The sequence below is a fragment of the Artemia franciscana genome, chromosome 14 (assembly GCF_032884065.1).
Source record: "Artemia franciscana chromosome 14, ASM3288406v1, whole genome shotgun sequence".
In the NCBI taxonomy this organism is placed as follows: domain Eukaryota; kingdom Metazoa; phylum Arthropoda; class Branchiopoda; order Anostraca; family Artemiidae; genus Artemia; species Artemia franciscana.
In genome coordinates, this window is record NC_088876.1 from 11,764,438 (window position 1) to 11,779,590 (window position 15,153).

The 15,153-nt window shown below is 35.5% G+C and overlaps 1 protein-coding gene across 1 annotated transcript in view; it reads left to right on the forward strand.

Annotated features, from left to right (window-relative positions):
• LOC136035308 (venom protease-like) overlaps positions 1–12,071 on the forward strand; it is a 42,481-nt gene extending 30,410 nt beyond the window's left edge. The window contains exons 6-8 of the mRNA XM_065717006.1: positions 642–740; positions 6,192–6,346; positions 11,815–12,071. Coding sequence (XP_065573078.1) covers positions 642–740; positions 6,192–6,346; positions 11,815–12,015 — 455 coding nt within the window. The 3' untranslated portion in view covers positions 12,016–12,071. The remainder of the gene's footprint in view (positions 1–641; positions 741–6,191; positions 6,347–11,814) is intronic.
• The last annotated feature ends 3,082 nt before the right edge of the window (positions 12,072–15,153 follow it).

Sequence of the window (15,153 nt, forward strand, 5' to 3'; positions counted from 1 at the left end):
AAAAAATTTCTTGTAGAAAAGACAAATAGAATTTAAATCATAATCTTACTGAAACGCAGTTTGAGCGTTGAAATTCGGTATCTCTATTCCAATCAATGACTTATCTTTGGCTTCAAGTTTCTAAACCAAAACTTTCCTGCTTTAAGTGGTTTTAAAAAGGGGACTGCCTTTTGTACCTCATCAAGAAGAAAAAAAGCCATGCATTAGACAAAACTAACTAACTAAAAAAGAATAGACTTGCTGATAACCTTCTGTACAGTTTTACTTAGTTTTTTTTACTCCTTCCACGAAAACAATTCCAGTTTGAAAGTTTTAAAACGGGGAAGAGTTTTTTTTTATTTGATTAACATTGAAAAGGCTGCTTAGCTGTACGCTTCTATTTAACTAAAAGTGGAATAAATGTGTTGGATATTCTTCAAAAGAAGATAAGGAAATTGTTCGTTTTTATATCTTCCAAAATTTTTGTTAAGTATTCCTGGAAAATTGGTATTTTCATACTGTAAAAAAGATGCAAAACACCAATCTAATTAGGATTTTTGTCAATTTAAAAAAAAATGAAAATGAAGGATAGTCTCAATTGTTATTTGGAGGAAATAGAACTTCAATACTTAAAGACTTATTTCTACTGTGTCCTTTTTCAGAGCATATCCGCCCGATTTGTATTCCCGATTTGGCGTTCCAGAATGTAGACTTAACCGGAACTACAGTTTCAGTTGCAGGATGGGGAAGAACACATCCCAGTGAGTGATTTTGCTTCATTAGTTTAAACTATTTAAACAAACCTATTTAAAGATTTTTTTATTTTGACATGCATGTTTAATGTAAGAATGTAAAAACAAGAGCTAAGTGCTCGTATGACACTTGTGATGAGGTCGGAAGAGACAAGAGCTCATATGGCATGAGCTCTAACAAAATTCTAAGAATAAATGGATTGATTTAAAAGAAAATCAGAGGTTTAATGCCAGTCGGGATATAAAACAAGAGCTCTAAGACACGAAATCCTTCTAAATATTAAAATTTATTAAGAACCGATCACCAGCTTGTAAGTTAAAAATACCTCATATTTTCCTAATTTTCTCTTCCCTTCAGCCCTCTAGATGGTCGAATCGGGGAAAACGACGTTATCAAGTCAATTTGTGCAGGTCCCTGACACGCATACTAATTTCCATCGCCCTAGCACGTCCAGAAGCACCGAACTCGCCAAAGCACTGGACCCCCCTAACTCCCTCAAAGAGAAAGGATCGAGTCCGTTTAAGTCAATCACGTACCTACGACATTTGCTCATTCTACCCACCAAGTGCCATCTCGATCTCTCCACTCTAAGCGTTTTCCAAGATTTCTGGTTTCCCCCTCTAATTCCTTTCATTGTCGTCGGATCCAGTCGGGATTTAAATTAAGAGCTCTGAGACACGATATCCTTCTAAATATAAAAATTTCATTAAGATGTGATCACCCGTTCGTAAGTTAAAAATACCGCATTTTTTCAAATTTTTCCAAATTAACCGTCCCCCACTTCCCCCGCCCAGGTGGTAAATCGAAACGACTATTTCGAATTTAATCTGGTCAGGTCCCTGATATGTTTGCCTAATTTCATCGTCAAATTTCAAGACCGACAAATAGACTGACAGAATTTGCAATCGCTATATGTCACTTGGTAAATATTAAGTGCCATAAAAACTGCTAATTTCCAAAGATATTGAAGTTGTTAAACAAAAATTCTTTGTTCATACGAATTTACTGTTACAGTGCTAAGATGAAGTAATAGCTTAGACAATAGTTTGAGAAATAGTTTGATCATACAATAGATGAACAAATAATTTAAGCTCTGAACCTAAGCAGTAGGGATGAATAAGCAAAGAGTGGTGTGTTTCCAATGGATTATTCGTATTTCTTTCTCCAACCACTTCACGCACAGGGGATGGTCATTTCATTCAATATTGACAGAAATTTCCTTTGCATTTTTTAAAGTGATAAGTCTGATTTGGGTATAATCACCTCTTGCTCTGTTTGCCTCCAAGTACTTGTTTAGCCCCCACTCCTAAAGTCTTGAATAAAAATTTAAGAATAGGAACTGCCCTAACTATGCTTGAAAGGTGCAATAAACTTTTTTTTGGGGGGGGGACCTCGGAGAGATATTATACACGAAGCTACAAGAGCAAGGACATTGAGCTATGCAACCGATTCAATTTTCATTGATCCAATTTAGTAAAAAAAATACGCGTATTGCAACAAACTAAAGTGGAATCAAGCTGAGATATTAAGGCTGAGCTTAGTGTAAGACAAGACAAAGAGAAGTGAAAGAATAGATGTAAAATATATTATTTGTGCTGTATAATTGCATATTAGGGGGGCGGGGGGCCGGGTAAAGTATTTGGACAATGTGAAGTTAGAAAACAAAATATACAACATAATATGCAGAATAATTTTACCTAATACCTTAGGCGTGCAGACCCGCTATACTTTTCCCTCCCCCTAATGTTTAAATATTTACCCTAAATTTGTTTCTAAAGTATTATATTTTTTTTCTTACTTTGGTATATTTCATTAGGATTTCATTATCAGAGAAACACATTAGAAGAAAATAAGGTTTGGTGTATATAATACAAGTACCATATAAATATATATTATATATAAAAAGGATACGGCATTAGACTTTACAGTCCCTACCGGCGGTGCTGATCTCCGTTTCTTGGCCCTTCAGCCAGGAAGTGCAATGGGGGGTTGGGGGCCAGCCATCCTGTGCTTTCGCACACCCTTCCTGTTTACCTTCCCCAGATTTCTCCAGGTACCCATTTAGAGCTGGGTCGACTCTGGCTAAGCTTACAGAGTCACGCCACTGACCCCGGTACACTGGGATTCGAACCCGCGTCCTCTCAGACAAGGATACCGAATCCAGCGCACCAACCAACTTGGCCAGGACGGCTCATATATATATATATATATATATATATATATATATATATATATATATATATATATATATATATATATATATATATATATATATATATATATATATATATATATATAAAGAGAGAGAGAGAGAGAGGACTGTCCGAAACTCGTGGGCACGGGTTTAGCCCATTCCAGCGTTTCTTAATCAAAACCCAGGCATAGGGACGGTTGGGCTTGCGACCCTCCTCCTCCTGGAAATAATTGCAATGTAAAAAAATGTTATTCAAGGCTCAGATCTTATGGTTTAAATTAATTAAGACCTCAGCAAACCCCCGGATATCCTTTGAATCTTTCAGACCAAGGTGGGTTGAGAATACCACCTGGAATACTTTAATTATGAATAACTCGGGATCCAAAGACCTTCTAGGGCTTACGATGTTGAAATATGGGATTCACATACTGAGAATGATAGAAACACACATGGCGCAATCAGGCAATGAAAAAATCGCCAATACAGGTTACCGGATGATTTGGTCAGGCCAAACCTCCAGTAGACGCAGCGGTGTAGGCCTGCTCCTAAACAAGAGCCCTAAAAAATACCTCATATCCCACAACCTAATATCGGGTACACTACTCAATGCCCGATTCAACCACATGCATGGGAAGATGTGAACTATTTTGTGCTATCCACCAATGGATGTTTCTTTAGTGGACAAAAATGACAAGTTATACTCATTTCTGACATCTGCTCTCTCTCTCAGATTACCTCTCACGAGAATTTGGCCATGGTGGGCGATTTGAATGCAAATGTATCTAAACCTAGCTTAACTTTTAAATATCTAAATGGACAGGTTACACCTGACTCTTTTAACGAAAATGGACTTACCACTTCCAGCTGTCCAGTATGTACGAACAGGTCATGGCGAACATTCAATTTCAAAGGAAAGAGATCTATAAGCCAACATAGTATAGCAGTGATGGGAGTACCAGGATGATCGAATATATCATAGTCCAACTTAAGACGGCATTCATCAGTTAGCAATTGTAGAACATATCGTTGTGCTAAGAATAGGAATGCTGACCGTAGAAGATTTGCCATGAACTTCCACCTGCGTCTTAAAGTCCAGCTTTTAGAACGACACCGGCCAAAGTTTGACACCCAGAAACTAAAAATTGAGGCTTTCTGCAAAAGGTGCTCATTTAAAACTCAGAATAGGTTTGGATACCTGAATACCCTTGTTGACTCAGACGCGTTCTGGCAGACATAGAAAAATGGTGCACTAGAGGTTGCCACTAATGCCGTAGGTCGCAAGATTTATTCAAAGAAGCCATGGCTTTTGCAAGAAGCACTATAAATCATTGAACAGCACCGAAAAGCGCGGCTTGCCGAAAATATGCCCACCTGCAGACGGCTAAACAGGATCAGAAACAAAGCTATTCTCCGTGATAAACAACAATTTGTTGATAAAAAGCCGAAGAGCTAGATGATGTGACATGAAAAGGTGACGTCATGTCACTTTTAAAGTATATCAGAGGCCTTAGCGATCGGAAACCACTAAAAATAGGCGCAGTTCAATCTGTCTCTGGGGGAATGCTACAAGATGACAACGCGCAACTTAACTTGTGAAAGGAGCACTTCACAAAGCTACTAAATGCCGAAAGAATCGACGTTGATTCCAACCTAATTGCGTCCGCTCAGCAAACAACATGTGAAAATCCACCAGAGCCTGATCCTCCTTTGGTTGAAGACATACAAAATGTCCAATGAAAAATGAAAAACAAAAAGACACCAGGAACTTCTGGGATCACCGTCAAGCTGCTAAGGTTTAGAGGACCAGCAATGCTACTTTTACTTCAAAGGCTGTTCTCCCTCACCTGGTCGACCAAATTGATACCTGAAGAATGGAAGGAAGGAATCATTATTCCTCTATGGAAGTAAAAAGGTAGCCACAGTGATTACTCGAACTACAGAGGAATCACCCTCCTGTCAGTTCTTGGCAAACTATTCACCATGACGTTGCTTGATAGAAGTATCTAGTTCATCCTTAAGTACCACCAAGTTCAGCAAGCAGGTTTCACGCTTAACAGATCCACAAACGAGCACATGAGCACTATTCTGCAGGTCATAGAGAAAACCCACGACTTCCAGTGTACGGCATATATTGCCTTTTTTAACTTGAAAGCAGCTTTCGACTCTGTCAACCGTGAGTCTCTTTAGCTGATACTATAACGAACGGGTCTCCTTTGCAAACTCTGGAGCTTACTCAAGGCACTCTACACTAGTACAAAAAGGTCTTTCCAGGTTCTACAGGTTTTCTCTACAGGTTTTCTACAGCTGAACTCGAGGCAGCTCTCAATACACTGTCGGAAGAAGCCCTGAAAGTGGGTCTAATTATTAGCTAGCAGAAAAAAGATTAATTATTATTGATCTGACAGGAAATTCTGCCAATTCACCCGTATTCAACGTATTAGGGTAAGCTAATGAAGTTATCAAGTTGTCTACTTACCTTGAATCTGCAGTCTCAGATAATGCCTCAATTGAAACGGAAGTCCAGTCGCACATCGCTAAAGCCGCGTCTACTATGGCTCGATTATCAGCCGAAACAAAAATGCGGATCTACAACAGGACCATAACGCAAGTCCTTTTCTACGGTGCTAAAACTTGGCCTGCTGCTGCTTCTGTTTTTGATGTCCTAGATCTGGCCCAAACAAACTTCTTCAGTGGAATCGAAGGGATTCACATACTAGCAGAAGCTACCACCAAAACACTTTTTAATTTTAGCCCCCTTGGACATGGCTGGAAGTGCCTCCATGAATCACTCCGGTTCAGATAGAGGGATAGCCTTACCCACTACCTTTCCGTGAATGTTACTGATCTCCGGAAAACAGTCACACTTGTGCAAGACCGTTTGGAATGGAGGTGAAGAGTCAAATCTCTCTCTACGGTGGACCAGCATCAGGAGCTTTAAGTCAAGTAAGTAATATATATATATAGCAAGGCTATCCAATTGTCAATCTTCTCATTGCCCAGCATCACCTTTTCGCCTTCATTTATTCCTATTTTCAGTGATTTGGCCTTGTTAAAATTAATTTTCAAGTGTTTTCTTGCACTGCTAAACCCTCAAAACCTCCAGAACATTATTTATTTTGTTCTCACTTTCACCTAGGATACTAAAATCGTCAAATATCATTGAATTTAAGGTAAGTTAAACTTTTCCCATTCGAATCCATGCTCTCCCAGAGCCTTTTCATGTTCCTTAGGACAAAGTCATTTATAAGTCTATATTAATTTTCAGACACATTATTAACCAGTAATATTTTACAAGAAATTAATGTCCAAGTCGTTGAGGAAATCCTTTGCAGAAATATATACAGCATCATACCAACCGCAATTATATCAAAACATGTCATATGTGCCGGTGATCCTGGAGGAAAAAAAGATGCATGCCAGGTAATTTTTTTCTTCTTATTATCTTTGATTGATTATTCAACATCGATTTAAATATGCCAATAAGAAAAGAGCAACCCTTAATTACTAAGTGGGCCTCGAACAGGAATACATTTTACCTATCTGCAAGATCGAGGGACTTAGCACCTTCTGATCAATACGAGTTGAGGGAGGTGACAAAGTGTCTATACAGGAGGCTGTTTTGAACAGAGGGAACAAACGGAGCAGACTCTTTGCCTAACGAATATTCTGCTTTGTGGGCCTTAAGATAATATGGAGAACAACATTCTGCTTGTCTCAGAGAAAAAATAACTAAATTATTCTAGCTACAACCATGACATTCTGGTAAATAACCTTCAAACCATTTGCCTGGTTATAGGATAAGTGAATTTCGAGAATCAATACTAATGAAAACAATAGGCTACTGATGAAATTACTCTATACAAAAATCAAAGGCCTTAGCTTCCAGCAATAGCGAGTAAATTGAAAAATTGAAAAACTGAAAAATTAAAATGGCAGAAAATTAAATTTTAAAAAATTATTTTAAAATTAAAAATTAAAATTAAATTAAAATGGCTATTGAAAAATTTAAAAGGCAGGGCTTTCAAATACTTCGCGGTAACGACTGTTTGCCCGTGGTAACGTGGTAGCAGCCTGGATCAATAGTAACCGAAACTCTAAAAGAACTTCGATACCAATAGATCGATCAAAAGAGTCGGATTTTTATACTGATTTAAACCATATAAGTTTCATCAATTTTAGTCTTACCGATCAAAAATTTCGAGCCTAAGAAAATTTGCCTCATTTCAGAAAAAAATGTCTTATTATTCTGCATAAGCCATAGAATCTTACGAAAATTACAACAACAGATTCAGCGTATCAGAGAACCCAACTGTAGAAGTTTCAAGCTCTGATCTGCAAAAATGTGGAATTTTGAATTTTTTTTGCCAAAAGAAATATTACGGATGCGTGTTTATTTTTTTTTTTTCCCAGGGGTGATCGTGTCAATACAGTGGTCTTAGAATATCACAAGAGGGCTCATTCAAACGGATACTAAATGTTCTATTGCCCTTTTAGAGTGACAAAAAAATTGGAGGGCAACTAGACTCCCTTCCACCCTCTTTTTTCCCAAAGTCACCGGATCAAATTTTGTGATGGCCATTTTGTTCAGCATAGACGAAAAATCTAATAATTATTTCTTTCAGGATGACTTAATCCCCCACAGTTCGCTGGGGAAGGGCTGCAAGTTATGAACTTTGCCCTTTGTTCACCTACAGTATTGGTTTTTTGGAAGTATACAGACATTTTCAGGGGACATTTTTCATATGGGGAGGGGGGCTTTCAGAGGAGGGGTTACACGGGAGGACCTACATGGAGGAATTTTTCACTGGGGAAGATAATTTTTCCATGATGGGAACACCAGATTTTCCAGCATTATTAAAAAACGATCAGATTTTTTTAAAAAAAACGAAAACTACTTTTTTCAGGTGAAAATAAGAAGCAACATTAAACCTTAAAACGAACAAAAATTGTCATGTATATAAAGGGGTTCGCCCCCTCGTCAATACCTCGATCTTTGCGCAAATAGTCTTTTAGTACTTCCAAATTTATTCTAATTAAACGGCCTTTGTGATTCAGGGGTCATTTTTAAAGAATTGGAACAGAATTTGAACTTTAGCGTAAAGAGCGAGGTATTGACGAAGGGACGAATCCTCTCACATACGTAAAAATGAATAAAATCAGCCAGTTCGTGGTAATGAATTGTAAATAAGGAGTAACCCGGCTCAATAGTAACCGAAACTCTAAAAAACGGAATTTTAATACTAATACATACATCAAAAGAATTATATTTGTATGCTGATTTCAAATATGTGAATTTCATCAAATTTAGTTTTACACATCAAAAGTTATGGGCCTAAAAATATTCGCCATATTTTCGAAAAAAGAAGGAACACCCTCTAAAAGTACAAAATCTTAATGAAAATAACACCATTAGATTTGGTGTATCGGAGAACCCTAATGCAGAGGTTTGAAGCTTCTATCTGCAAAAGCATAAAATTTTGTGGGAGAAGTTTCCGCAAGAAGAACTTTCCATGGAGGAATTTTTCATAGGGGAAGGGAATTTTCCATGAAGATGGTGCTGGATTCTCCAGCATTATCTAAAAAACGATCGGAGAATTAAATAAAAAAAAAGTTTTTTCAACTGAAAGTAGGGAGCAACATTAAAACTTAAAACGAACAGAAATGGTTACTTATATGAGAGGGTGCGCTCCTTCGTCAATACCTTGCTCTTTACACTAAGGTTTATTAGTAATTCCATAAGAGCTATTCATTCTAATTAAACCTTTTGTTATTCAGGGGTCATTCTTAAGGAATTGGAACAATATTCGAACTTTAGCGTTAAGAACAAGGTATTAACGAGGTTTTAATTGAGGCTTTGAAAGAGGTTGCAATTATTCATGTACGGTGAGCCGAAATCAAAACCGGAATAAATTCAAAAAGTTCAGAAAGGAAAAAAAACTTTTTTAACTGAAAGTAAGGAGTGACATTAAAACTTAAAAAGAACCGAAATTATTCTTTGTATCAAAGGGGCTGTTCCCTCCTCAATGACTCGGTCTTTACGCTAAAGTCTTTTATTTTTATAAAAAGTTGAGTTGTGATAAAGAGCCAAGTTTCAGCGTAAGGAGCAAGGTGTCAAAGAAAGGACCGTCCCTTTCATATATGGAATAATTTCTGTTGGTTTTAAGTTTTAATGTCGCTCTTTACTTTCAGTTAAAGGAATTTGGTTTATTTTTATTTCATTACTGACAAGAACTGGCGAAGTACTGTGTCTAGCATGTCTATAACAGGTAAAGATACATACTTTCTTTGTTAAAATTCTTCACTCCTCACTTGAAATTTCATTTTTGATAGAGTTTTATGAAGAGTCAAGAAAGCAAAGTTATGCAATTAAAGAACCAACAACTTTTTTTAAAGAGAATATAGAATATAAAATATAGAATATTTTATATATAGAATATAGAATATAAAGAGAAAAAAGAATATAAAGAGTTTCGGGAATGGATTTTAGGGCCACTCATTTTTTAACATCTCCTGTTTATTTTTGACATGTAAATATTTAACAGTTTACTAGATATAGAAAGCACTCGTCTTTTATTAGATTAAATAAAAAAAACAAGTTTTTTTAAATGAAACTAAGGAGCGACATTATAACTTAAAACGAACAGAAATTACTCCGTATATGAAAAGGGGCTTTTCCTCCTCAACGCCCCACTCTTTACGCTAAAGTTTGACTAACAGTAAAAAACTTTAGCGTAAAGAGTGGGGCGTTGAGGAGGAAAATCTCCTTTCATATACGGAGTAATTTCTATTCGTTTTAAGTTTTAATGTCACTCCTTAGTTTCATTTTAAAAAAAAATATTTTTTTTCATTTAATTTCTGGACATTTTTGAATTAATGCATGTTTTGATCTTGGCTCTCCGCACATAAATAATTAAAACGAAATTTGCATGGCTAAATGGCTTTCTCATAGTTTTCATCGGAAGATTTTGAGAAAAAATGACCGAGGGAGGAGGCCTAGTTGCCCTCTAATTTTTTATTATTAAAAAAGGCAACTAGAACTTTTAATTTTTTACGAACGTTTTCATTAGCAAAATAATATACGTAATTTACAAATTAACTTACGTAACGAACTTATATATTCGTATGTTTTTATTACGTATGTATTATGCGTATATGAAGGGGTTCACCCCTCGTCGATACCTCGCTCTTTACACTAAAGCTTAAATTTTTGTCCCAATTCCTTAAGAACGACCCCTGAATCACAAAGGCCGTAGAATAAATAGTTGACACTACTAAAAATACTTTAGCGTAAAGAGCGAGGTATTACGAGGAGGTAAACCCCTCATATGCGTGATAATTTCTGTTCGTTTTAAGTTTTAATGCTGCTCCTCACTCTCAGTAGGAAATACTTTTCATATATATTTTTTCATTGTTTTTTTTTTTAAATAATGCTAGAAAATCCTGCGCCCCCTTCATTGAAAGTCTCTTCCCCCATGAAAGGTTCCTCCATGGAAAGCTCCTCCCACGTAACCCCCCCTTCAACTCTCTCCCAAACCAAAAACATCCCCCTGAAAACGTCTGTACACTTCCCAGTAACCATTACTATATGTAAACACAGGTCAAACAAACAATTCGTCCCCATGTAAACACAAGTCGTCCCCAAAGGCATAGTTATTATTTTTTTCGATTATGGTGAATAGAATGGCTATCTTGGAATTCTGATCCGGTGACTTTGTGGAAAAATGAGCGTGGGAGGGGGCCTAGGTGCCATCCAATTTTTGTCACTAAAAAGGGCACTAGAACTTTTAATTTCCGCTAGAATGAGCGCAATTACGATATTCTAGGATCACTGAATCGATAAGATCACCCGTGGGAAAAAAAACAAAATATTAACACGCATCCGTGATTTGTCTTCTGGGAAAAAATGCAAAATTCCACATTTTTGTAGATAAGAGCTTGAAACTTCTAAAATAAGGTTCTCTGATACGCTGAATATGATGGTATGATTTTCGTTAAGATTGTATGACTTCTAGGGGGCGTTTCTCCCTATTTTCTTAAATGAGGCAAATTTTCTCAGGGTCGTAACTTTTGATGGGTAAGACTAATCTTGATGAAACTTATATATTTAAAATCAGCATTAAAATGCAATTCTTTAGATGTAAACTACCTTATTACAGTTACTACATTAATACTACCTTACTACAGTTCGTTACCACGAACTGTTTGATTTCGCTATTCAGCAGTGTTAATGACTATCGAATGTGTGGTAAACAACCAAAATGATTCTCTTTTTACTTAGAAATTTGATTTGATTTTCAAAAGGTCTGGAGATGAAATTATCTGGTACAAGTATAGTTGAAATAAGTCTAGTTGAAATATACGTAGACTTTTGACAGTATTATTAAGCGATAATTATCACCTCATCTATTTGTTTATTGTTTATTTTGTTTAATCTATTCTCAAAATTAGATTTAGTTTTTCGTTAGTCGGTTTCTTTAAGAAGTCATTACATTGCACCAAACAGTACTTTAGTTCATGCCCATTTTTATATTATGTACCATTTAACTTTTGCAGTAATTTTCCAAATAAACATTACGTTATTCTACACTTAACATTACACTTATTCTAAAAACTCGTGTGTTTTGTTGCCCCTTAATACTTTCAATTATTTGAATTATTTCATCCTTAATTATTTCAAGTCAGTGTTAGTAGATACTATGCATAAGGATACTAATACAAAGAGAATACACACACATATATATATATATATATATATATATATATATATATATATATATATATATATATATATATATATATATATGAATTCAATAGCAAACAAAGTTTTATTTGCTTATCTAGTTTTATTAAAGAGCAAACTTTTTGTTTGATTTGAAATATCTTTTTAGGGTGACTCGGGTAGTCCACTTATCCTAAAGGAAGGCCTTGGTAAACGTTCAGTTCAAGTGGGCATTGTATCTTCTGGAGTTGGATGCGGTAGCCCTTTGTTTCCTGGTATTTACACAAGAGTTTCAGAATATGTTGATTGGATAGCTTTCTATTCTAATATTGTGCCACAATTGTTAGTTCTAGAGACAAACTTTATTTAGTTTTATATTGCTGTTTAAGACTATTGAATATAAATAAAACCATGCTATAACTCTTTTTTAATCTCTTCAAACAAAGAATAAGTCAGCCCCATTCATGTTTGGGATTCCTTCAGTTAATTTCAAGTTTCGACCCCACTTCTTATTTGAGAATAATGCTCTTATTCTAAATATTCTAACTATAAACAAATCTCCGCTGCTGGATTTCTGACTGACAAAGCACTAAAATACTTTTTCAAAAATAAGTTGTACGGCGATGAAAGTCTACGACTATCTTACGGCAAAAAAAGAAGGTGACTAGTGGCATAGCGATTAATGCACCGAAGATTACAGGGACCTTTAAATAAATAAGGTATGGTAACCCTTCCAACAGTGCTTGAAAGTACTAAATATCTTTAATTGTACTGACTATATTGAGGCCTACTACTACCTGTCCTGATAATACATATTCTGTCGTTGGCAGAGCCGTCGACAGCGGGTGAGGCAAAAAGGGTTAAATTTCTGTTGCCTTAACCTTAGAGTAGCTGTACTTGGTTTTTGTCATAGTGAATTGTACATTGTATTGTATTATATTTAACCCACAGTCAAAATATTTTGGATTCGTTGTTATTTCTTTTGTTATAGTGGGCTGAAAATTCAAATTCAAAAGGGACTAAGACAAAATTGTTTGAGACTACAATAATAATCATTATCGAATTGGGTCTCAAGAATATGGGGTGGATTTATTCACTTGTATTACCGTAAATCCAAAAGTGTAATCCACTATATTGATTTTCAAGGTTATAATCTGGAAGTAAGACTAAGATTAATGGTTGCTCTCATCAGCCTTGTTATATACTGTTCCTTGTTTTGGGAAGTACTGACATCTCTGACAAGTTTTCGACAACTATTACAGCCGTCCACTAAATCTTGCACAGAAAACTATGCAAGTGTTATAAAAAAAATGAATATAGAGTAGCGAGTTACAACTTTTAATAAATACATTAAAAAAATTGTATTAATTATATTCCCTATATTTTGGCTTGACGTCGGAAGCCAATATCAACTGAAAAAAAATTATTTAGATTTTGATCGAGATTTTAGATCTTTAAATCTATATTTATAAGTTTTTTTAAACCTGAATTTAAAAAAATTCCCTTCTGCCAGATTGGTAAAGGCACTTCTGCTAGAATAGTAAACAAAAACAGGTTCATTTTTGACGCATAAACATATAAAAAGACATTTAACACGTTCTGTTTTCCTTTGTATTGACCGAGGTTTGAAATTTTTTAATAATTCAGTGACTGAAAATGTCGCACTTGATGATAACTGAAACGTTCATTTGTAAATTAGTGGGTTTGCACACGCTCATATGCATCCGTATAGCAAAAGCTGGTAAAGATCCAACGAAGCCAGGTTCATGTCATCCGATTATTTTAGTCTCACGTCTAAGCAAATTTTTTGAAAATGTGCTAAAACAGAAATTGATCACAAAGGTTAAGACACAAAAACAAGTAGAACAATCTGGATTGGATTCTTCCCAAGACAAAGCGTAATTGAATGTAAACTTAGATAAAGCATGGCCTTAGAACCTGTGGGGTTTTAAAATATGAAAAGTGTTTTCAAAAAGTTGATATATAACTTACTGGAAAGATAATGAAATTTAGCTCCCAATTCAGTATGTGAATTGGATTGAAAGTTTTTCTGCAAAAAATAGAAATTCCAGTGGTGATACCATTATTGACTTCCGGGTTTTGAACAAAAGATGAGGATATTGTACTGGGGTGCTGAGTCTCTTGTTGGGCCTCAAATGACACAGAATGCTTCAGTAGAGGGTTGAAAGCGCGATTTTTCTTAGTGAAATTAATTTAAGCTTTGCATTTAAATTGCCATCTATTTTTCTGATGAGTTGTTAGCTACTTTAAAAATGGTAGAATATATGCATAGTATTTCTGCTGATGATAAGTGATTAATATGTTGAGATTCTTGGAATGATCATGAATATCAGAGGTTTCCTGGACAAGCTCTGTATAGAAAAGAATATCTGCTTTATGTTTTAAAGTATTAATTTGAATTTTGTTGCACACCAAAAAGTTTTGCCTTCGCTCACGAAGAGAGGGCATTCTTAGCAGCTTGATAGCATATCCAGAGATACATAATTTGCACCAAGTATGGTTTTTGTAGCAGGTTTACTACTGAAGTATTCAGTATCGTTTGCTTGAGGGTTCAACAAGGGACTCAGCATATCACCTTGAGGCAGGTCGATATCCTCATCCGCTATTACAAGCCCGGAAGCCAATTCTTGCACTACCCCTTGAATTAGTGATTTTTTTTTGCAAAAACTTTCAATCCAATTCACACACTGAAGTGGGACCTCATTAGTGGGACTAATATTGGTAAGGAGGGGACATTATTATTTGGGCTCTAAGGCTAGCCTGCATCAGAGACAACACACCTTATTTGGGCACTATAGGTTGCCTCTACTACAGACAGGATACCTATAGCATGTTCTAGTTATGTTCTAGTTAAATGTTAGCTTACAAAAATTGAAAAACAAGAATTTTGGAGAGGGTTCAGTGAGATAATTTTTGTATATATACTGCTTCTTAATATGGTAACACTATAAGTTTTGAAACAGCTTTGAGAATTGAAAAGCGATTTTCAAATGTAAGTAATAAATAATTATGTATGCCTTACCCATTTTTTTTCCTTTAAGTAACATAAAAAATCAAAATTTTTCATAGAGCAAATTTAAAATCTAAAAATCGATTATTCAGTCTGTGTAGCACAAATGCAAGCATCAACTGAATATGTTTAGGTTAATTGCTGGGGTTGAACTCTTAATCTGTTTTGTCAGTCTGAATGCCTTGGGTTTGTTAAACTGGTGTGGCTATTCATGACAGTTTTCTATTGGAGTTTTTTCAATAAACAATTATTTTGAATGAACAGCAATTTGAAAAGACTGACAATCGCAAAATTTTTTATAAAACATTTTAACAATTAGGATTACAACAATACAAAAATCTTAAAAGGAAAACTAAAAGATGAAGCTTAGTAGGAATCATTATTAGAAATTGGATGCCGCGGTCTTATGCTACCTCCTCCAGGAGGACATGAAAAGCAGTGGGTTTTGGCTTACTGAATTTTCAGATTGTGGAATCC